Raw genomic sequence first — 25,419 nt, forward strand, 5'->3', positions numbered from 1 at the left:
CAGCACCTACCCACACGACACTCACTCGCACTGCCCTCACTCGCATCGCCCTCACTCACACAGCACCTACCCACACGACACTCACTCGCACTGCCCTCACTCGCATCGCCCTCACTCACACAGCACCTACCCACACGACACTCACCAACATTACCCTCGGACAATGAGTTGGGTTATCTCCATCATGGCCCCAAGTGTATTTGTAGTTGTCCTTTTATGGAAGTGAATTCCTTGTTGCTGCGGTAACATCATATATAACTGTTCCTTCACTGTTTTCCAGATTCCAAGCTTTTCGCTTTTACCCCAGACCTCTGACCTCTGAACCTTGACACCATGTCGTCCACGGCCACTGACCTCGACAACATGGAGGTGCAGCGACAGTACAAAGTCAGCAGTAGGTGGGAGAATTCAGATACCCAGTGGGAAGAGGAACATAGCACATCCAAACTCTTCGAATCCTCCAGGATCAAAGCCCTCGCTGGTGAGTCTCACCTCATTTAAACTGCCCCGGCCCACTCATAAATACCCTCAGCTACAGGAACTATTCCCCTCACCACAATAACTACCTGCCTCACTACAATAAATACCCCTCACTACAGTAAATACTCCCCTCCCTACAGTAAATACCCCTCACTACAGTAAATACTCCCCTTACTGCAGTAAATACCCCTCACTACGGTAAATACTCCCCTTACTGCATTAAATACCCTCACTACAGTAAATACTCCTCACTATAGTAAATACTCCCCTTACTGCAGTAAATACCCCTCACTACAGTAAATACTCCCCTTACTGCAGTAAATACCCCTCACTACGGTAAATACTCCCCTTACTGCAGTAAATACCCCTCACTACAGTAAATACTCCCCTTACTGCATTAAATACCCCACACTACAGTAAATACTCCCCTTACTGCAGTAAATACCCCTCACTACAGTAAATACTCCCCTTACTGCAGTAAATACCCCTCACTACAATAAATACCCCTCACCACAGTAAATACTCCCCTTAGTGCAGTAAATACCCCTCACCACAGTAAATACTCCCCTTACTGCAGTAAATACCCCTCCCTACAGTAAATACTCCACTTACTGCATTAAATACCCCTCCCTACAGTAAATACTCCCCTTACTGCAGTAAATACCCCTCCCTACAGTAAATACTCCCCTTACTGCAGTAAATACCCCTCACTACAGTAAATACTCCCCTTACTGCAGTAAATACCCCCACTACAGTAAATACTCCCCTTACTGCAGTAAATACCCCTCACTACAGTAAATACTCCCCTTACTGCAGTAAATACCACCTCACTACAGTAAAACCCCCCTCAGTACAATAAATACCCCCACGGTGATGACCTGACCCTCACAATGAAATCAGCATTGACTTGACCCTAGCTGTGACCTGATTCTAGCTTTGGCCCAGGCAGTGACCTGACCCTCTCTCTGTGGCTGGCTTTGATTTTGGAGAGTCCTGTTTGTCCTCTTGCTGAGCTGTAAGTGCTGAGGTTACAGGGACCGACCAACGCATTAACCTGTGTTAGCTGGTTCGCTGGGGCTCCCTACAGATGAAGGGGTCTTTATGTTAAGGGGACCCTTTCGCACAGAGTTTGGGCGAGGGGGGCCATTGTTCCCAGCTGGAGAGCATCCCTGATCCTGAAATCCAGGCTGAGGTGTGTGAGCAGAATCTTCCTGACCGCGACTCAGTTACTGAGGGAGTTAACTCTGTGCTAATGTCCCTCACAGAGTTACTTAGCTGTGTTTTAATTGGCTGGTTCTTCCTTGCCTCTGTCTTTTCAGATGAGCGCGACGCTGTGCAGAAGAAAACCTTCACGAAGTGGATGAACTCTCACTTGGCCCGGGTGATGTGTAGGGTCACAGACCTGTATGTGGACCTCCGTGATGGCTGCATGTTAACCAAACTGCTGGAAGTTCTATCAGGAGAGCAGCTGGTAAAATATTCCTGCCGATTACTGGTTGTCCTGGTCCCTGGCCCCTGACCCCGGCCCTCTATCCATGCTAATATATTACCATCAACTTTCATGGGTGTTCACCTTGTTTATCAGCTTTTCATTCGGCACCATATCAAATGCCTTTTGAAAATCCAAATACATTACATCCACAGGTTCCCCTTTATCCGTCCTGCTTGTCACATTCTCAAAAAACTCGAATAGATTTGTCAAACATCATTTCCCTTTCATAAAACTGTGTTGACTCTGCTTAAGCACGTTACGATTTTCATAAGGCTCAGTTGCCATTTCCTTAATAATACTTTCTAGCATTTTCCTGATGTCAGGCTATCTGATTTGTAGTTCCCTGTTTTCGCTCTCCCTCCTCTCTTAAATTTGCTAACTTCCAATCTACTTGGACCGTTCTAGAATCTAGGGAATGTAGGAAAATCATAATAAATGCATCCACTATCTCTGTAGCCCTCCCTTTTAGGAGCCTAGGATGTAGACCATCAGGTCCTCAGGATTTGATTGGTTTTATTTCTAATAATTGCTCCAGTACTGATCTTCTGTTGATATTTGTTACTTTCAGTTCCTCACTGTCTTCAGACCCTTGGTTACCCTTCTATTTTAGCATTTTTTCGTGTCCTCCACTGTGAAAATAGACACAAAATATTTGTTGGTCACCTCTGTAATTTCCTTCCTCCCCATTATAATTTCTCCTGTCTCAGCCTTTAAGGAACCCATGTTTGCTTTTGCTACTCTCCTCCTTTTTATATACCCGTGCAAGCTCTCACAACCTGCTTTTATGTTTCTTGATCGTTTACCCTCATTTTATTTTCTCCCCTATATTCTATTTTTTTCTGTTGTTAACAGTTTTCCGGCCACCCTTTGAAGGGTTCCAAAGCTTTCCCCAATCTTCAGACTTGCTATTTTTCTTGGTAATATTATAAACCTCTTCTCTTAATCTAATAATATCCTGAACTCTTTAGTTAATGAAGGATGAATTCCTTTCTTTCCTTATTGATGGATTACTTTTCCAGTAGATATTATATCACCTAAGAAATCTTTATTCATTGAGAATTACAAAACATTTCTGTAAATGTTTGCCAATGTTTATCTACTGGACACCTTTTAACCTCATTTCCCAATCTACCTTAGCCAACTTGCCCATCATACCCATGTAATTGGCTTTATTTGCGTTTAAGACTCTAATTTCAGATGCTTAGCATACTGAGGATCATTTAGCAAGTCTTGTCCAATCGCGGCATCACATCTAATGTTGGTGAATTTGCTAAATAATCCTCAATGTGCTAAGAATTATGCTGACAGCCAATTTAAGATTGTCAGTTGGACTCGCAGTGTGGTGCATTTGCGTGTGCTGGAAACTACATATATTAATACACGGGGCCCTGTTCTTTGCAGGCAGAAAGAACATATATACACATTGCACCTGTTTCAGCTAAACAAAATAAGTGACAGCCATTCGCTGACTCATTCCTCAGGGCAATACCTTGAGCAATCAGGGTCAAGCTGCCTGGCTTAAATTTCAAACACTGTTTGGCAGTTAACTTGTCAGTCACCATCACTGGTGTATTCTCCATGGCAAAACCACTTGCCAACCAATCAGCACTCTCTTCACATACAGTATAAATTCTTGTTTTCCCCTTATATTGGTATTCTTGTGGGTGTCCTGATGAACGCAAGACGAAAAGCTTAGACATGTCTCCTTTTTCAGCAATGCTCAAGTTCTGTACCACCAAATGACTATTCTACCCCCCGTAAACTTGGGGCATCCAAATCTATGCTGCTCGTGTCTTAGCTTGCACTAAGTCCCCTTCATCCATCACCCCTGTGCTCGCTGACCTGCATTGGCTCCTGGACAAAACAATGCTTCGATTTTAAATTAAACATCCTTATTTTCAAATCCCTCCGTGGCCTCCCCCCACTCCCTATCTCGGTGATCTCCTCCAGCCCCACAACCCTCGGCACTCCTCCAATTCTGGCCTCACGAGCATCCCTGATTTTAATTATTCCACTGTTGAGGGCCGTGTCTTCATCTGCTAACGAGCAGACAACGTTTTTACACAGCTCGACAGCCCTGCAGGAAGGATGTTTCCCTTGGCTGGGGTGTCCAGAACCAGGGGACACAGTCTCAAGAATAAGGGGCAGGCCATTTAGGACTGAGATGAGGAGGAATTTCTTCACCCTGAGGGTGGTGAATCTTTGGAATTCTCTGTCCCAGAGGACTGTGGAGGCTCAGTCATTGAGTGTGTTTAAGACTGAGATTGATAGATTCCTACATATTGAAAACATCAAGGGATACGGGGCTAGTGCAGGAAAATGCTGCTGAAGTAAAAGATCAGCCATAATCTCGCTGAATGGCAGAACAGGCTTGAAGGGCTGAATGGCCTACTCTTCATGTTTTTATGCTAAGGTCCTAAGCTCTCTATCACTTTCTCCTTTATGACACTCCTTAAAATCTATCTCTTTGACCAAGCTTTTGACTACCTGGTCAAGTATGTCACTTTATGTTAATCGATGTCAAATTTTGTTTTATAATGCATCTTGGGACGTTTTGTTACATTTAAGGTGCTACAGAAATACAGGTTGTTGTTGGGAGAGTGTCGGTGATGAGAGTGTGTCGATGATGGGAGTGTGTTGGTGTGTGAGCATATTAACCGCCTCTCTCTCTCTCTCTCTCTCTCACTATAGCCCAAGCCGACACGGGGCCGGATGCGAATCCATTCCCTGGAGAACGTGGACAAGGCACTGCAGTTCCTGAAGGAGCAGCGGGTTCACCTGGAGAATGTGGGCTCGCACGACATTGTCGACGGAAACCACCGGCTCACCCTGGGCCTCATCTGGACTATCATCCTCCGTTTCCAGGTAACGACTGCCTGGTAGGGTAACGGGGCTGTTCTGTCCTTTATCGAGGACCAGCTGGGGATGTCTAAGTCACTCCCGGGGGGGAGAAAGGTTTAAGCGCACGTCTGAAAGTTGGGGTCATCATTGCCTGGGGTTAGGGGCAGAAGGGTGAGGGATAGCGAGCGAGGGGAGGAGGGAATTGTGGGCAGGTAGGATAGGGATTGAGAGGGTGTGATGGGGCTAGGGTGGGGGAGGGGTTGTGGAGGTGGGGCTAGGATTGGATGAAGGGTTTGAGGTGGAGGAGGGTTTGGGGATTGGAAGGCTGAGGGGAGGTGCTTAGGGTGGGGGACAGAGCGGCATGCAAGAGAGGGGGAAAGGGGCTGAGGGAGGAGATAGGGGCTGAAGGGAGGAGCTGAGGGCTGGATAGGGAGGGGCTGTGGATTGGAGTGGGAGGAGCTGAGGGTAGGTGCTTGGGGTGGGGGAGGGGGCAGTATGATTGGAGGGAGAGGGACTCTGAGTGGGGAAGGCCTGGGTGCAGGGCTGTACTTTAGTTCACCAATGTATCTTACAGGACAAGAAGTGAGCATGGGTGAGCTCAGAGGGAAGAGATGTTGAGTTTTCCTGGCCGACCATCTTGGTGTTTCATACTTCTTGTTCACATTCGTGTTTTAGATTCAGGTGATTAAAATTGAAACAGAAGATAACCGAGAGACTCGCTCAGCCAAAGATGCTCTCCTGTTGTGGTGTCAGATGAAGACAGCAGGGTGAGTGATTGTACCGACAGGGGTCAGAGTGCACTGGCTGTGAGGGGTCAGAGGATACTGGCCTAGGGTCAGAGTGCACCCCACTTATCTGTTCACCTTCTTGTATCGCCGAATGAAGCCTCCAATAGTCGTGTTTAATCGGGGCTGCAACACTTGATCGCTAACCGCTAGTGAAACTGCATTATTATCCCCACCCCCTCCCGAATGCATGGAGGTGGGGAGCAAGATGATTAAAATATACAATCATGATTGGACAGGTAAGTGTGCTGGACGACCGACTTCACAAAGCTGGGTGTAGTGAGGAAACAGGTGTTGGAGGCATGGCTTTGCATAAATCTTTGGTATCTGAAAGGAGAAAAGCGCAAGGGTAAGGCTGTGACGAGGTGCATTCTGGCAGCAACTGCAGCCTGTAAATCAGGAGAGAGTGTGTGAGGCGTGAGAAGGAGGATTAGATATGAGGACGCAGTTATCTTCAATAGATTTAGTCTCTCCTCCTTTCAACCTCTTCCACTGAGGCCTCAGGCGCAGCCTCTGACAATCTGTGTCCCCACCTGTTAATTTACTCTGAAGCCAGATGGTGAAGTAGGAAATCAGGTGCGCACCTTTTAGTTAATACTAGATTTATTTACAGAATGCAGCATTACAAATGTCTGCCTCCTCCCTAATCAACACCCAGTGTTGCAAAAGTCTCATAAGACCATAAGACATAGGAGCAGAAATTAGGCCATTCGGCCCATCAAGTCTGCTCCGTCATTCAATCATGGCTGATAAGTTTCTCAACCCCATTCTCCCGCCTTCTCCCCGTAACCTTTGATCCCCTTACCAATCAAGAACCTATCTATCTCGGTCTTAAATACACTCAATGACCTGGCCTCCACAGCCTTCTGTGGCAATGAATTCCATAGATTCACCACTCTCTGGCTAAAGAAGTTTCTCCTCATCTCTGTTCTAAAAGGTCTTCCCTTTACTCTGAGGCTGTGCCCTCGGGTCCTAGTCTCTCCTACTAATGGAAACATCTTCCCCACGTCCACTCTATCCAGGCCTTTCAGTATTCTGTAAGTTTCAATCTCTCTCTTTATAGTCTCTTTTAACAGAATGAATGATACAAATAATAATAATCAAAGGGGATGACAGCTCCTGGTGGGGCTATGCTCTCTTTATATGTGCTCAAGGTGCTCAATCCATCAATGCCCTTCACCTGCGTATGCTTAACATTAATAATATAATTAACATACCATTAACAGGTTCCCTTCATCTGTGTATGCTTAACATTAATAATATAATTAACATACCATTAACAGGTTCCCTTCTTTAAGTCAAAACTTTATAACACACAAGCAATATTTCAAAACAATTCAAAGAAAAGAGAAAAAAAATTATATTCCATATTTTGTCCACATCACAATACAGGAAGTTCCACTTCTAGGACCTCCAATAGTTTCTTTATGCAAACAATCCTATTTGTAAAGCAATCCGACAATTGATGACATGCATCGACCCATATTATCTTCAAGATTTCTTTTCTTTCTAGCATCTCTTTTACATTAGCAAGGTCAATCCTTAACCTTTGTTCAGTCACACTTTTGGTCAAATGCCCGTTATCCCAAAGGGAACAATTGCCTATAAAACATTCAATGGGCAAACTATCCTCAAAACACCTCTTGTATAAAATTTCCCATATCTATTGCTCCTGCAAGAGCCAGAGTTTCTGCAGTTAAAGCACTTTTAACCACCTTTTTTGTTTTCTTAGAGTCTCAGGCCAAGGGACAACACTCTTGGCAGGTGAAAATGGAAAATATTATAAAACTAGCTGTACTTGAATACCCATCTGGAAGATTGGCATGAGAAGTGTCACTAAAAAGGACTAATTTCATGTCCTTCAGGTCTCCCAAGGCTGGAAACTTGAGTATGCATTTCTCTGTATTTAATTTTTAAAAATGTTTTATTTGTCCTTAAAACATTCTCAATTGTAGTGTGTTTCTCAATAGTACTTAGTTCCAAAACATCAACATTGGTATCTGGTCTTATCTGAGTGCATAGCCAAATCAACTGTCCAATCAAGCTTCTTAACTGCTCCGTCTCTTCTTTAGACCTAAGATTATATTTCTATGATGACCTAAGCACGATTTATTGGGATACGATAAACAATTTCCAGATAAGATTGTTGATTCAAGGTTACTATTCTGCTTAATGTCTACGCCTATATATCTAAAGGCCCCCGAAGCCTAACTTCCAATCTTAAATTCCTGTTTAATCTTATTTATAACAAATTGCTCAAATTTCCCTGAATCTCCCCACAGAATACCAACGACATGCATCATAAAGATGCCTGGGAGTTTCCCTTTGTGTTACCAGTAGAACATTGCTGGATCTGCTTTCAGTTGAGTGCAGCCTACTTTCAGCAAGACAGATCTAACCTAGAAATACCATATGCTCGATTCATCATTCAGTCCATAAACGCGTTTGTTTAATCTCCACAGCTTTCGTTCTGCATTGCTCTTCAGGCTGTTTCAAAAAAAAAAGTCACTGAAATTTTTCTCCTTGCAAAAATGCGGCTTTTTATATCGATCAAGCACATCCCCATGAATGTGTGGCCAGCAGAGCTAAGAAAATTTTAAGGATTACTTTTCTCACAGTGGGGCAGTCCACCCTAACATCTTGATCTCCAAGGCTTTTGTCAAAACCCCGAGCCATTAGTCTCACTTTAGCCTTTATATGTCCCATCTGGGTGGACTTTTTCTATATATTATCCATCTACGTGATAAGGCTGGCTGTCCCCTATCTGACATTTCAGAGTAGACACCAAATTCCTTCCAATTACCCTACTCTTTTTGTTCTCCCTCTATTATTGGTTTATTTTCTAATGTGTTGGCAGCCACCAAAACTTCCTGGTCATAAGGGTTTTTACTTCTATTCGTGCTCCTAGATCGTTCTGTAGTCCTTGTTTCATTGCATAGCCTAGTCAAACAATGGCCTTAACTTGACCTCCTATCTCTTTCTGGACTACTACTATAGGGTTTCTCCCTCCCAACATCAGGTGGTCTATTGCTGGTATATGATTGTTTTTTAGTGCAAGAGTCACGCTCAGATCCGCTGTTGGATCTCATATTGTGTTTTCCTACTTTCCATTGTTTCACCCCATTTTGCCAATCCATGTATATTCCCCCTTGTCCATCATTTTGGACATTTGCCCAATATTTGAACTTGCCGATAGCTTTCCCTGCAATGGTCACATTGCACCATTCACTGGACCCTTCAGGCCTGTACGTCACCAGAGGTGCCGCTCTAGGCTGTTGTCCTATGGACACGATAGCCTTGTTCTGTACGTCAGTAACATTTTGCCCATCTGGTCATGTATCCACCTAATTCTGTTCCTCATAACCATTAAACATATGAGTATATGAGGTACAGGGTGCTTCATCACCTTCTATTAATTGCTCAGAGTCTGAAAGTTTATAATAACCCCCGATGAATCGAGATGAATGGACCTTAATAGTTTGACTAGCATGTTGGAGAACCACTTACCCTCATACCCTATTGTTTTACCCAGACCTTTCTACCCTTTATGATCTTCTCTTTTGTAGTATACTAAACCCCCAGGGTTAAAGTTTATCTCAGACTGTTTTGTGTGATGCCTTAATGTTCTCCGAATTTTCTCTGAGGCTTTTGCCTTGATGAATGCCCTTTTTCCAGCAAGCAGGGCGTTCAGGTGTGTGGAAAAGGTGGAGATAATTGTAATTCTTTCTGTTGCTGGGGGACTATCATGCAGCTCAGAAGGTATTTTGGGATTCCTCCTATAGGCCAATTGACATGGATTATAGCCCCCAACCTTTTGAGATGAATTCTTTGCCGGGGCTGATGCTAGCTTGCTGTCCGGTTGATTGGATAAGATCTTAAGAAGCACGAATTCACCATGTGGTTTCTTTCACAGAATCCACTGTTGAAAGGACTCTCTGCTGCAGTGTCCATGACCACAATGTTCATATTTTGGCACAGGTCTCTAAACTTGTTATTAACAATTTTCCCCCATTGTTAGTCAGAAACTTGGCCGCTCCTCCCACTCCAGTCCCTATCCATTTTTCCATGACTTTATATACAATTAACCTTTTGTCCTTCCGATGTATTACTGTAGAAAGACTGAATTTGATTGCCATGTCTATAAAATGTCAAATCTTTGACCCACACCTTTAAATCCATGGTGAAAGAAACAATGTTAACGTTTTGAGTCTGTATGACTCTTCTTCAGAGCTAAAACCCCTGACTTTAGCTCTGAAGCAGAGTCATATGGACTCGAAACATTAACTCTGTTTCTCTCTCCACAGATGCTGCCAGACCTGCTGAGTTTTTCCATCATTTTCTCTTTTTATTTCGGATTTACAGCATCTGCAGTATTTTGCTTTTATTTTATTTAAATCAGTGGCTACTACTTCATTAAAGCCTTGTACTGATGGGAGACTTACAAAGGGACGGCATTCTCTGATACTTCTTCCATATGTCACATTTTTCACTAATCTCTTTGATAAACCTCATATACTCATCATCAACCACACCTGCATCCTTTAATAGGATTTTTAATCTGTGACAAGAAGGATGAGCAAAATTGTCTTTAAGACAATTTGCTATTTTTCTCTCAGATTCTTATCACCTGATGCCATTAACACTTCTTTAGCATTCTGATTAGAAACGTTAGGTTTTGTAAGGGGATATAATAATGCCCTGATTGGGTAAACTGTAGATCATCTGACTTTCCAAAAACTATTGCTTTATCATGTTCTACGTCCAGTTTCATTCATGCCTTTTTCATGGAAGGCTTACTCAACAGCAAGAGCTGACTAGAGTCTACAGCAGTGTTAATAAAGTGGCTTACTCCAGTTATTTTGCAATCAATCGCCATTCTTTTCAGTGACCTCAGTGTGTTGTCATCCCTGAAAATAAAGCAAGTAGAGCTCACATACTCCCTGACCTTACTACCATTAGATTCAATCTGTTCCACACACTGTTGAGGCGCAACCACTGTCGAACACAGCACAATTAAATGAGCTTGCGAGTAGTACACCCATTGGGGGACCAAAGATCATTGTAGCTGGTACAATTCCTTGAGTATTGCTGAAAAAAGAGACATGTCTAAGCTTTTTGTCTTGCACTATCAGGACATCAGCACGAATACCAATATACAGTATAAATTGTTGTTTTCCCCTTATATTGGTATTCTTGCGAGTGTCCTGATGAGTCCAAAATGAAAAGCTTCGACATGTCTCTTTTTTCAGCAATAGTACAATTCCCTCAGACTGATACATTATCATCGCCTCCAACCTCTGAATTCTCTGTGTCACGCGTCGCTTTGAAAACCTCGCTGTTCTGCTTCGGGCAGCTCACCGCATTACGATATTTTAAGTCACGTCGGAAGCATCCGTTCCTTCTTCCCCGGGCGTTGCCGCGGTTCATTTGTCTGCTCTCGCTGCTCCAATCCTGTCACCTGGCAGATCTGCTAAAATCCTCGTTCCTTCTGCCTGTGACTCTTCCGTTGTACTGGCACCTGTGCCCGAATGATACAGTCTTGAGATGCCACAGTTGTCGAGTTCTGTCTCCTCGGTCACACCGGGGAATGTCCCATTCGTGCCACCCCAGGCTGCTGGAAACGACTGCTTTCCCAGAAAGCAGGCAGCAGGCACTTGATCCAAAAAGGTGTCTTTTTCTGAGAAATGAATGCCAGTTAAGACGAGGAGCGACATAGATGTGACACCTCAGCACAATCTAGCAATTTAAGTGCGAACGCTGAGTAAGGAATCTCCAAATTGAACTTCTGTTCCGTGATATATTCCTCCTTGGAATGACTGTCCGTCTTTCGAAATCTAGGGAAGCCTGACCATGCCTCGTTGGTATCCAGTGGATCGTCTTTCTTGTACATTTCATTCACGGAGGTTCATAGAATATCCAAACCCTCATCACTATCCAGCTGACGGGCATTCAGCTGACAAAACACTCTGCTGCTTCTGATTATACTTTTGTTAGCAAGCCACATGTCTTCTGTTCGGTAAGGAGGTAACCTGTCTCCACATATTCATTTTTTTCACTGGTTGGAAGGAGAACATCGGTGGGTCATCAAATCCGGAAATTTTACACTTGCTTTTCGGCCATTCTTCGCGAAAGTAACTCGGATTACAATCTTCTGTCAGGAAAAAAAACATCCTGAGTTTCCGACCTTCACCTTTAGACAAGGACCCACGGCTGCCATGTTAGTTCATCCTGGAGCCAGATGGTGAAATGGGAAACCAGAGACCAATCTTGTACTTGATACTAGATTTATTTACAGAATGTAACATTACATTGTGGGGGGAGGCGGTGGCAAAGTGGTATTGTCACTAGCTGGTATTTCAGCGACCCAGGGTAATGCTTCGGGGACCTGGGTTCGAATCCCACCAGGGCAGGTGGTGAAATTTGAATTCAATAAAAAAATCTGGGATTATAAGTCTGATGATGACCATGAAACCATTGCTGGTTGTTGTAAAAACCCATCTGGTTCACTAGTGTCCTTTAGGGAAGGAAATCTGCCTGGTCTGGCCTACATTTGACTCCAGACTCACATCGATGTGGTTGACTCTTAAATGCCCCTCTGAACAAGGGCGATTAGGGATGGGCAATAAATGCTGGCCTAGCCAGCGATGCCCACACCCCATGAACAAATATGAAAAAAACAATGTCTGCTTCCGCCCTAACCAACCCAAGTCTCTTTTGAGTAAAATCAAATGAACAACTGAACAAGTTGACAGCCCATTTAAAGGGGCACCTGCTACAAAAGCAAAACTTCAAAGGGAACTTAAACTGAATTAAAATGACATTTACTCTCCACCGGAGCCCACCAGCCCTGGAAAATCCCAAACGTACCATGGACGCCATGTGCTCCGTCTCCAGGGACACCCAGGCATGAATGTAACCGCGGAAGAGAGGCAGACAGTTGGGCCGAGTGACCCCCCCCCATTCAACCGGGCCTGTCAATGGCCACTTTGTCCAGCCCCAGGAGCAGGCTAACAAGGAGATCCTCCACCCTGCCCACCTGCCCACCCCCCACTCTGCAAGTCTATCGTTATACTCTTTTGATAAGCAATAAAAATAAACTAATTAACAAATGAACTATCAAACAAGCTAACAGCCCCTTAAAGGGGCCCTGCAACAAAAAAGACAACATTTTAAAGGAAACTTATCAGATTATCCCGGGGCTGATGATGCACTCCAGCCCCTGCGGTGCCCACCGGTGGTGGAAGACCCCATACGTACCAGTGGACACCACGTGCTCCCTCTCCAGGGACACCCAGACGCAAATGTAGCCACGGAAGAGAGGCAGACAGCCGGACCATCCATCCCCCTCGACTGACTGCCCACTGCCTGATCCTGTTAATGATCACCTTGGCCAGGCTTAGGAGCATGTTCACAAGGGCGTCTTCCATCCTGCCTGTGACCCCTTCGCAAGCCTCTCTTTATACTCTTTTGAGTAACCCATAAAATAAAAATAGGCTGATTGACAAACTTAACCAGTTAAACAAATTGACAGCCCCTTAAAGGGGCACTGTAACGGAAGTCTCTCTGTGCTCGAGGTGCTTAATGAATCAATGCCGTCCACCCATGTATCCTTAACCATAACAATACAATTAACATTGATACTCATGCTCTTCCCTGTCCAGCCATTCTTCTGCCTATCCCGGTTCAGATTCAGCTCCTCCAGCACCTCCTCAAGCCACAATGCACCTCCCCTCTAATCAGTGTAGGTTTGCTTTAAGTAGAGCTCGGATGTGACCGACTTTGGGCCCCCTCCCTGATGGGTCCAGGCAGTGACCCACCTCGATTGCGCTGGCTGCACAACAGAAAGCATCTCAACGAACAGGAAGAGGCAGCGTGAAGATATTGCCCACGTTCTGTTGAACGGAAACATTGTGAACCCCCCATGCCCATTTCCTGGGCTTATCCACTTTAGCCCCTAAAGTATCTGAAGTGCCAGTGAGGGACTGAATCCCTGGCTGATTTACCTCGTCCCACACCTTTAACACTTTTTGATAGATCACGGTGCAGGTCTGAGTGTACAAGCGCTTTCAGATTTGCCTTTAGGGAGACAGTGAGCATAAAGTGGAATTTTCCATGCCCTCTGGCGTTGGGCATCATGGCGGGCATGAGTGGGTGTGAGCGGGTAATGTAGCAGGAAGGCCAAAGTTCGGCTTCTTGACGTTGTGAAACCAGTTTTCAATCGCCCGCTCTGCCCGGCAATGACGGGTCATGTTTCCCACTGCCACACGTTGGGAACTTCATTGTAATAAATCTGTATATCGTTATAAACCCAGCTCGCTAGAATCACCACCCCCCCCGCACGCTGGGTCTTCCGGGCACGCCATCGTGTCTCACAGCTGAACACAAGCGACGGGCACCTGGTGAGCTGCACTTCACTCGGGACTTCGAGGTTTGTTTCCCTACCTTGCTTCGGGCAGCACTCGGGGTCATCAGTGCCAGGCTTCACAGGCAGCACCACATCACTTTTAGGGGGGCTCACAGGCAGGTCTCTACCTACCAGACCAGCCATGAGGCGGGGGTGGCTTTGTACGGCTGCAGGGCAAGGGCTTGGGGAGAGGCTGCAGGGTGAGGGCTGTACTGGGGAAGGGGGGTATCCCAGGGTGTGTGTGGGGACACATGTTGATCTGTGCAAGTGGCCTCAAGAGGGTGAGGGCTGTGGAGGCAGCCTCCAGAGGAGATGAGGCCAGATGGAGATGTGAGGGTGTGTGTGAGAGAGTGAGTGGTGATGTCCCTTGAGCTGGCAGTGAGTGAGATGCCAGTGAGTGTGATGGTCTTGTGAGTGTGTGAGTTTAGAGTGATGAGATGGTTGCCTTACCCTGGCAGCACAGATGAGATCATTCATCCTCTATCTGCACTGGATCGCCGACTTCTTCTGTGCAGCATTGGCACTGGCCATCCCTACCATCGCCTCCCAAGCCGGACTGGCGAGACTGATGGGCCTCCTGCGGCCAGAGCAGGGGGTAGAGGACATCGCGATGGCCTCCACGGCATCCAGAAGGCATCCCAGGGATGCGTCACTGAATCGGGGGGCTGCAGCCCTCTTGCCTTCGGGGCCATATTGTCTGTGCAGCGGTCCTGGGCCGGAAGCGCTGAGAGGTGTGTGCGCGGCTGCAGTTTAAATATAGCGCCTGGCCTGAGGAAGCGGCGAGGTGATGGTGTGGCGGGTGAATCGGAGGCTGCCTGCCAGTGAAACGGTGTATCCCGGGAATACCTGGTTAATGAGGCGGGATTGGGACGGACGGGGTGTGAAAAGCCACCATTGCGACCAGCGGGTAAAACATCCTTTTTCCCGCCCGCTACCGCGCTTAGTGCAAATTTGGGATGGTTCCGCCCATAGAGTCGCCAACCCTCCAGGATTGGCCTGGAGTCTCCAGGAATTGGAGATCAATCTCCAGGACGCGGCTGTGTGCAACCCTGGAGAAAAATCATCGGGACATTAAAAAGGGTTTTTTTTATTTTTGTCATTTTCTTTAAACTTTATCTTCTTTGAATTTTTCAAACGATGAATTTTTCACCAGGTAGGAAAATATTGAAAGTGGGGGGGAGAAAGGCTGTTTGGTGACATTCAGACTTCATCCAATTGGGTAATGAGTCTTTTTGCTTTCCGATTGGCATAGGAAGGCCGTACGTCACAAGGATGGACGTGTTGGCCGACTAATGGCTGGAGCATGGGGGCGAGTCATGTGACGAAACCTCCAGGAATATATTTAACCACAGTTGGCAACCCTAACTGAATACAGTATTTTTTGTTTGATTTTCATTGCCAGATATCCGGGCGTAAACATCCAGAACTTCACCAGCAGCTGGAGTGACGGCCTGGCCTTTAACGCTCTCATCCACAAACACAGGTACGTGACTCCGGGCTCTGGAGTCTAGAGGCAGGAATGATGGGCTCCGGGGTTAGACTGTGTACACTGGGGAGATGTGGGAGGCTTTGGCGTGTCACTTGAAGGACAGAGCTGTGTCAGACACTGGCTAGCGGGGTGCCCTGTGTGTCGTTGTTCAGTGTTAGAGGTTGTGACTGTTCTCAGGGGAAGCAGGAATGTCCACGAGTGGGAGAATGATGCAGTGGCCACTTTGAGGAGTGGGAAGGAGGATTGAGAGAGGCAGAGGTGCAAAGGTGGCAGGGTCCTTACCTGCCACCCTCCCGTCTGATTAAATACCGCCCCCTCCCCCTGACTCCAAACACGCCTCAGGCGAGGGCATTAAAACCTTTAGAATGGGAATTTCCTGCGTAAACTGAATACGCTGCAATTGCACCTTCACTTTTTCTCTCTATTTTTCCCTCTCTCTCCCTTTCTCTCTCCTTCCCTCTCTCTCTCTTGTTACGATCCCCGCAATAACCTTTAAAAAGAAATTCGAACTTCCAGTTTATGGCTGGAAAGGATGACAAAACATGTCACATTTTAAGATTTTTACTGTAACAAATGACTAAAAAACACCACGGCCAGGAATTTTCCATTTCGGCGGGAGCGGTTGTGGAGCTGCCCACAATCGGTTTCGCACCGCGATTTCACATGGGTGGGCCAATTAAGGCCCGCCCTATGTGGATCGCGAGCGGTAGCGCTGAGAGTGCTACCCGTGCGGGCGGGGGGAGGAGGGAAAGTCGGGTCCAGCGCTCTTCCGCGCATGCGTGCGAAAGAGGGTTTCAATCTCCCTGAGGCACGGAGCTGCCTCAGGGAGATTGAAGTGTTTTTAAAAAAATAAATACTTTAAAAATTTAAGGAATCATGTCCCCTCACATGTGACTGTGTCACATGAGGTGGGACATGTTTTTGTTTTTCAAAGAAGGTTCTCATTTAATTTGTAAGAGCTTTCGGAAACCCCGTCCCGCTCGCGGATGAGGTTTCCTAAAAAACGTAAAGGCCGCTTGGCCCTTTCGCCTGTCCCGCCGACCGTAAGGGTTGGACGGTCAGGGTAAAATTCAGGTTAATTACCTGGTTAATGACCTGAATCGGCCTGTCAACTATCGGCGGTCTGCAGCCAACTCCGGCGCGCGCCCGTCAGACGAAACATTGCGTGACCCACGCCCGATGTCATCGCGCGTCATTCAACGTTCCACCGTGTCGGGCACAGGCCTGCACGTCAAATGGAGAATCCTGCCCAAAAGCCTAAACATTATTTTATGTGGGCAACTTATATTTTAAACTACAGAAAGGATGTTCCACTTCTATGCTTATCACATCGCACTCTCCGCAGAACAACAACAACTCTTACAGCAAACAGTCGACTGTTACTCCCATGCCTCGTGCTCATGTTTACCTGTTTTGCCCAGTGGTAACATCGGGTGACTGTATCCAGGGCTTCCCTCAGCTTTTGGAGAGTTTCCCCAAATCCTCTCCCAGCGGTAAAGCCCACTCCGATGACACTTCTTGCTTCCTGATCGTCCCAGGACAAATCCCTCGGACCCCTCAGATGGCTGTGGAGTGGTATTTCTCTCACCACGCCCCGTCTCCCTCTTGCACCCGATGTCAGGAGCTGGCAAAGAGCCTGCCGCCTCCCCTCTCTGCTGACCGCGCCAATGGCTGCTCCTTTCCTCTCTCGCTTTCCCTTCTGTCCCAAAGGCTTTTAGCCGGCAAGTCTATTTACTGTAAGCACAGCTGCCCCTTGCCCATTATTCCCAGGTGTTAGAATTTCACAGTGTGCTCAGCAGGACCCCTTGACTAAACCAGACTTGTTGTCTGGCAGAATTCAGATCACACGACCCCCTTCGTTCCAATCTAAGTTTAAAGACACAGTCCAAAACATCGTCATCGTATAAACCATGTAACTGTAACACTCTCTGTCTCCCTCTCTTTGTCTCTTTTTCTCTCTCACTCTCTCTTCATTACCTGCTCCTCCCTTTCTAACTCTCCCTTTCTTTTCCTCTCTCTATTTCTCAACCTTATTCCCCCCTCTCTCTCTTTTTCCTTCTCTCTCTTTCCCTTTTCTTTCTCTTTCCCACTCCCCCTCAAAGGAAGCCCCAAAAGGAAGCACCCACCCCACCTTGCCCAGACACCCAGCCTGCCGGTTTTCACTGGGTAGGGCTGGACATTTGGCACCAGTCTCCCATGCTGCGAGTAGACGGGCAGGAGGAGGCTCTTAAATGACCATTAATTGGCCGCTTAAGGGCCTCAACTGGTCCTCTGGCAAGCGGGCCTCCCGATGCTGGTGAAATTGCAGCAGAGCTGGTGGTGGGTGGTGGGTGAGTGGGGAGGCTCCGGTAACAATGCTGCTGGTACGGTGCCCGAATTTACGGCTACCCCCTCACCCCACCGGCCATTCTGGGCGGCTTGTAAAATTCAGCCCAAGTATTTATCAATAACTAGAGTGGAGCAGCCAGCAGTGGGTTCACCAACTCTCAGGGGGAGGGCAGTGGGGTGTGCCAGACATTGTGATCTCCCATTTACCCTGGTGGATGGAACCAAACACTTGCATGAGGTCAGGGTGGGGCGGATATAAAAACCACCAAACTGGTTGATTCTCCACACGGACAAACACAACAGGATTTGCGGTGAATTTCCGTCCAAAAATGGTAGGTCGGTTGTGACACGCAAAACAACAAGGAAAACCTCTCTATCTGCATCAGCGGGCATGACAGACTAGCCCGATCCCAGAAACTGTAAACTCCAGAGCAGCATTTGCTTTCCAATTCCAACGTAGAATCATAGAAAGGTTACAGCACAAAAGGAGGCCACTCGGCCCATCGTGGCCGCGCCAGCCAAACATCGAGCCGTCCAGCCTAATCCCACCTCCCAGCATTTGGTCCGTAGCCCTGCAGGTTACGGCACTTGAGGTGCAGATCCAGACACCTTCTCAATGAGTTGAGGGTTTCTGCCTCTACTGCCCTTTCAGGCAGTGAGTTCCAGACCCCCACAACCCTCTGGGTGAAAACATTTTTCCTTATCTCCCGTCTAATCCTCAATGTCTGTGTAACTGGCTACGACATGTCCCTTTTTTCAGTAACGTCAGCACGATCATGGGGATTTGTTGAATTCCAGAGTGTGAAAATCCAAAACCTCGATATCTATTGGCCCGTCAAAGATGTCCACTTTTAGTTTGGATTTATAAGTTGATCACACGTATTTCTAAATTAAATGTCTTAAATTCTCCTTCATAAAGCTTTCTGCAATCACTTTGGCAACGAGAGTCTTGTTTTACCCTCTTTCGTGGTACTGGATCCACTCGCCAAACAATCAGCGCTCTCTTCACATGAGGTATAAATTGTTGTTTTCCCCTTATATTGGTATTCTTGCGAAATGTCCTGATGAGTGCAAGACGGAAAAGCTTCAACATGTCTCTTTCTTCAGCAATACTCAAGCTCTGGAACCATTCATCACCGCCCTCCCTACACCCTGACTGCTCCCCGACCGATACCGAGTTAAGTTCTGTTTCCAACATCTCTGGTGTACTGTGTGGATTTAACGGGTGCGAGATGAATTGAATTTTGTATTCGTACTTGGGAAGTTAACACGGCCGCCGTCTGCCATCAGGGACCTGCTGACCGGCACACGCTGTTTTTATTTCAGCTTTTCAGCAGCTGCAATATTTTGTTTCTCATTTTGGCCTTTAATTGACAGGAAACGCTGACCCGACAACTGGCCGATTTAAAAAAAATGCTGGTGGATAAATACAGGAGAAGAGAAAGTCCACGGATTTCCTTACAGATGGATTCAAAATAACCCTTCCATATCCCACTAATCCCAGTCTGTATCCCTCCCATATACCACTGATCACCATTTGTATCCCTCCTTATCCCTGTATTCCCCCTGTATGTCTCCTCCATATCCCACTCTTTCCCTGTGCAGCCTGTGTATTTTGTCCCTAGCGATGTGTAATGAGCTGGATATTTGACCTTTCAGGAGTGACCTCATTGACTTCAGCAAACTGCAGAAATCCAATACGACCTTTAACCTCCAGCAGGCGTTTAACGTGGCGGAGCAGCGACTGGGGGTGGCCAAACTCCTGGACCCAGAAGGTATGTCCATGAGGAGCTCCCTGGTAGAGAGAGACCTGTAAAGTAAACCCGGTGATTGTCTGATTTCAAACCAGTCATTGCTGATCCACAGGTGGTCGACGGCATTGGGTGGGTGCTTTTGTCTCACATCGTATAACAGAGCCACTGACTGCCCAGTGACACTCAATATCATTCACTTATGTACAGTAACACATACCTTCCCTGGGAGTTTTTGACAGGGACAGTGTAGAGGGGGCTTCACTTGTATCTAACCCTGTGCTGTACCTGTCCTGAGAATGTTTGATGTGGACAGTGTAGAGGGAGCTCTACTCTGTTTCTAACCTGTGCTGTACCTGCCCAGTGGGTTTTTGGTGTGGACAGTGTAGGAGGGAGTTTTACCCTGTATCTAACCCCATGCTGTACCTGCCCTGGGAGTGTTTGATGGGGACAGTGTAGAGGGAGCTTTACTCTGTATCTAACCCCATGCTGTACCTGCCCTGAGAGTGTTTGATGGGGACAGTGTAGAGGGAGCTTTACTCTGTATCTAACCCTGTTTTGTACCTGCCCTGAGAATGTTTGATGTGGACAGCGTAGAGGGAGCTTTACTCTGTATCTAACCCCATGCTGTACCTGCCCTGAGAGTGTTTGATCTGGACAGTGTAGAGGGAGCTTTACCCTGTATCTTTTAAAAAAAATTTGTTCATGGGATGTGGGTGTTGCTGGCTAGGCCAGCATTTTTTGCCCATCCCTAATTGCCCTTGTTCAGAGGGCATTTAAGAGGGAAGTAGAGAGGACTTTAAACTAAACAAGAGGGGTGAGAGATCAAGCTTGGGTAGAGGTAGCAATTCAAGGAGTAGAGTCAAGACAGGATAGCAAAATAGTAATATGAGAAATGAAGGTCAGAGAATGGCAGGAAGGGACAGAGAGAAAAAACCTAAGGATACATCAACAGTCAAGACTAGATGTTACAAAGGTAACAAAAAGACAAAACTGAAGGCTGCCTATCTGAATGCATGTAGCATTCATAACAAAGTAAATGAATTGATGGCCTCATTGAAGTAAATAAATATGATCTGATAGCAATTACAGAGACGTGGCTGCAAGACGACAAAGATTGGGTCCTTAAAATTGAGGGGTACATGACCTTCAAGAAGAATAGGATGCTAGGTAAAGGTGGAGGGGTAACACTGTGAATCAAAGAGGGCATTGGTGCAATAGTTAGAGATGACCTTGGTTCAGGAGATCAGGATGTAAAATCGGTTTGGGTGGAGATGAGGAATAGTTGGGGAAAAAAGTCATTAGTGGGAGTGGTCTACAGGCCACCTAACAGTAGCCACAGTGTAGGACAAAGTATTCAAGAGAAAATATTGTGTGCTTGTGATAAAGGGATGTCAGTAACCATGAGTGATTTTAATCTACACATAAACTGGAAAAATCAGATTGGCAGTAGTAGCCTGGATGAGGAGTTCTTAGAATACTTTTGAGATAGTTTCTTAGATCAACACGCTCTGGAACCAACCAGAGAGCAGGTTATATTAGACTTGGTATTGTGTAACGTACAGGATTAATTAATGACCCCAGAGTAAAGGCACCGCTAGGTAGCAGCAACCACAATATGATTGAATTTTATATCCAGTTTGAAAGGGAGAAGAGCGGGTCTATGAGCAGTATCAAACTTAAATAAGGGCAGCTAGGTGGGGATGAACGCTGAGTTAGTTGAAGTGAACTGGGAAACTAGGCTAGAGGATAGATCAATAGGGAAGCAGTGGCAGACATTTAAGGGGATATTTCAGAATATTCAGGATAGGTACATTCCTATTATAAAGAAAAATTCTAAGAGGAGGACCCACCGTCCGTGGTTAACTAAAGAAGTTAAGGAAAGCATCAGACTTAAGGAAAACGCATACAACTCCACAAAGATGAGTGGCAGGACAGGTGATTGGTCAGAATATAAAGAATGGCAGAGAATGACTAAAAGGTTAACCAGTGGAAAGAAATTAGAATATGAGAGGAAGCTAGCTAGAAATGTAAAAACTGATAGCAAGGGTTTCTACAGGTATTTAAAAAGGAAAAGAGTAAGTAAAGTGGATATTGGTCCTCTAGAGAGTGACTGTGGGGAGTTAACAGTAGATGATAAGGAAATGGCAGAAGAAATGAACAAATATTTTGCTTCTGTGTTCACTCTGGAGGGGACAAAAAACATTCTGGTAATAGTTGCAAATCAGGAAGTGAAAGAGAGAGAGAGGAACTTGATGAAATAGAAGTCACTAGGGAAATGGTACTGAGCAAATTGATGGCGCTGCAGGCTGGCAAGTCTCCAGGTCCTGATAGACTACATCCTAGGGTCTTAAAAGAGGTGGCTAATGAGGTAGACGATGCACTGGTGTTAATTTTCCAAAATTCGCTAGATTCTGGAACGGTTCCATCAGACTGGAAATTAGCAAATATAACCCCTCTCTTCAAGGAGGGAGGGTGGCATAAAGCAGGAAACTATAGGCCAGTTAGCTTGATGTCTGTCGTGGGGAATTTGTTAGAATTGATCATTAAGGAGGCTATAGCTGGGCACTTAGAACATCTCAAGGCAATCGGGAAGAGTCAGCATGGTTTCGTGAAAGAAAAATCATATTTAACCAATTTATTGGAGTTTTTTGAAGGAGTAACATGTGCTGTGGATAAAGGGGACCTGTAGACATACTGTACTTGGATTTCCATAAGGTATTTGATAAGGTGCCACATCAAAGATTATTACTGAAAATAAAAGCACATGGTGTAGGGGGTAACATATTAGCATGGATAGAAGATTGGCTGGCTGACAGAAAGCAGAGAGTTTGCGTAAATGGATCTTTTTCGGGTTGGCAGGATGTGACGAGTGGAGTCCCACAGGGGTCTGTGCTGGGGCCTCAACTTTTTACAATTTACATCAATGACTTAGATGAAGGGAGTGAAAACATGGTAGCTAAATTTGCAGATGACACAAAGAGAAGTCGGAAAATATGTTGTGAAGAGGCATGAGGAGGTTGCTGATGGATATAGAAAAGTTGAGCGAGTGGGCAAAGATCTGGCAAATGGAGTTTAATGTGGTAAAATGTGAAGTTGTTCACTTCGGCAGGAAGAACAAAAAAGCAGAGTATTACTTAAATGGAGAACGGCTGCATAATTCCGAGGTGCAGAGGGATCTAGGTGTTCTAGTACATGAATCACAAAAAGTTAATATGTAGGTACAGCAAGTAATAAGAAGGCTAATAGAATGCCTTCTTTTATTACGAGAGGGATTGAACATTAAAGTAAGGATGCTATGCTTCAGTTATACAAGGCATTGGTGAGACCGCATCTCGAATACTGTGATAAAAGCAAAAAACTGCGGATGCTGGAAATCCAAAATAAAAACAAAAATACCTGGAAAAACTCAGCAAGTCTGACAGCATCTGCGGAGAGGGACACAGTTAACGTTTCGAGTCCGAATGACCCTTCAACAGAACTAAGTAAAAATAGAAGAGAGGTGAAATATAAGCTGGTTAAAGGGGGGGGTGGGACAAGTAGAGCTGGATAGAGGGCCAGTGATAGGTGGAGATAACCAAAAGATGTCACAGACAAAAGGTCAAAGAGGTGTTGAAGGTGGTGATATTATCTAAGGAATGTGCTAATTAAGAGTAGAAAGCAGGACGAGCAAGTTACAGATAGCCCTAGTGGGGGTGGGGTGGGGGGAAGGGATCAAACTAGGCTAAAAGGTAGAGATAAAACAATGGATGGAAATACACTTAAAAATAATGGAAGTAGGTAGGAAAAGAAAAATCTATATAAATTATTGGAAGAAACAAAAAGGAGGTTATCTCCACCTATCACTGGCCCTCTATCCAGCTCTACTTGTCCCATCCACCCCCCTTAAACCAGCTTATATTTCACCTCTCTTCTATTTTTACTTAGTTCTGTTGAAGGGTCATTTGGACTCGAAACGTTAACTGTGTTCCTCTCCGCAGATGCTGCCAGACCTGCTGAGTTTTTCCAGGTATTTTTGTTTTTGTCTTGGATACTGTGTGCAGTTTGGGTCTCCTTATTTAAGGAAGGATGTAAATGTGGTTCAGAGGAGGTTCACTACATTGCTACCTGGAATGAGTGGGTTGTCTTATGAGGAAAGGTTGGACAGACTGGGCTTGTTTCCACTGGAGTTTAGAAGAGTGAGGGGTGATTTGATTGAAGTTTATAAGATCCTGAACGGTCTTGACATGGTGGACATGGAAAGGATGTTTCCTCTTGTGGGTGAATCCAGAACTGGGGACTCTGTTTTAAAATTAGGGGTTGCCTTTTTAGGACAGAGATTAGGAGAATTTTTTTCTCTCAGAGGGTTGTGAGACTTTGGAACACTCTGTCTCAGAAGGTGGTGGAGGTGGGGTCATTGAATATTGTTAAGGCAGAAGTAAATAGATTCTTGTTAGGCAAAGGGAATCAAAGGTTATCGGGGTTAGATGGCATTTGGAATTCAAAACAGAAGCTGATCAGCCATGATCTTATTGAATGGCGGAGCAGGCTCGAGGGGCCGAATGGTCTACTCCTGTTCCTATTTCTTATTTTCAGCCACATTATTGTGGGCCTGGAGTCACATGTAGGCCAGACCAGGTAAGGATGGCAGATTTCCTTCCCTAAAGGACATCAGTGAATCAGGTGGGCTTTTATGACAATTGGCACCAGTTTCCTGGTCATCATTAGACTTTTAAATTGAGTTCAAATTCCACCATTTGCCATGGTGGGGTTCAAACCTGGGTCCCCAGAGCATTACCCTGGGTCTCTGGATTACCAGTCCAGTGACAATTACCAGTGGCAATACCACCTCCCCTGTGGTCTAACCCGTGATGTACCTGCCCTGGGAGTGTTTGATGAGGACAGTGTTTTGATAATGTAGATAGAGAAAGATTATTCTTTCCAGTGAGTGAGCCGATAACGACACATCATCGATTTAACACCATTGAAGGAAGATTTAGAGAGAGAGACAAAGAAACATTATTTTTCACTCAGTTTTCGAGATCTGGAACACTCAGCTGAAAAGGTGGTGATTCTATAAATAAAATTAAAAGGGAGTTGGACAGGAACTTGAGGAGAAGGAACTTCCAGGGTTACCGACAAAAACTGGGGATTTGGGATGAAACCGACTACCCTTTCCAAGAGCCAGCACAGGCTTGATGGGCTGAATGGTCTCCTGTGCTGTGAGTTTCTATGATTCTAAACAAACTTGTTGTCATTTTGTCCGTTGCGTACGACTGCGTAAGACAGTCAATGGTGACTGCAGACCGGCCCCTTCTCTGCATTTCTGATGGTTTACATCTTGAACTGTTCTTGTAGATGTCAACACGGAGAATCCAGATGAAAAGTCCATCATCACCTACGTGGTGTCCTATTATCATTACTTCTCAAAGATGAAGGCACTCGCTGTGGAGGGGAAGAGGATTGGAAAGGTGAGATACTATCTCAGGATGGAATGTCTACCAGGGAGGCTGAAGGTTTTCTCCATCGCTGTTGTGGAGACTGGGTCAGCGAGTCTGTCAGTGGTGGTCTGGGAACCGGTTCAGGGCATTTCTGTCATCAGGAACCATTTGGCTGGACAATATGAGCAGCCTCCATTACATTATTCATTCCAAGAGTTAGCCTGCTCACTCCATCCAATCCCATCCATTCCCAGTGTGTTCTGACCATAATATTTACCCCCATTATACTACCCACCAGGATATTTCTGCCTGCTCCACCCAGTCCCCATCTATTTTCCACCTCCCGTTCCTGCTTCCATGTTTCAGGCCGTCACAATTTACTATCCCAGACATATTTCACCAGCCCAGTGTTAGTGCTGTTACATACTA

The 25,419-nt window shown here is 45.7% G+C and overlaps 1 protein-coding gene across 1 annotated transcript in view; it reads left to right on the forward strand.

Moving 5' to 3' along the window:
- The first annotated feature begins 324 nt into the window (after positions 1-324).
- The window catches only part of sptbn4b (spectrin, beta, non-erythrocytic 4b), a 320,876-nt gene continuing 295,781 nt past the window's right edge, over positions 325-25,419 (forward strand). Inside the window, exons 1-7 of the mRNA XM_078533196.1 lie at positions 325-481; positions 1,800-1,951; positions 4,664-4,837; positions 5,489-5,580; positions 15,405-15,485; positions 19,479-19,594; positions 24,908-25,020. Coding sequence (XP_078389322.1) covers positions 334-481; positions 1,800-1,951; positions 4,664-4,837; positions 5,489-5,580; positions 15,405-15,485; positions 19,479-19,594; positions 24,908-25,020 — 876 coding nt within the window. The 5' untranslated portion in view covers positions 325-333. The remainder of the gene's footprint in view (positions 482-1,799; positions 1,952-4,663; positions 4,838-5,488; positions 5,581-15,404; positions 15,486-19,478; positions 19,595-24,907; positions 25,021-25,419) is intronic.

The sequence above is a fragment of the Cetorhinus maximus genome, chromosome 32 (assembly GCF_964194155.1).
Source record: "Cetorhinus maximus chromosome 32, sCetMax3.hap1.1, whole genome shotgun sequence".
Lineage (NCBI taxonomy): Eukaryota > Metazoa > Chordata > Chondrichthyes > Lamniformes > Cetorhinidae > Cetorhinus > Cetorhinus maximus.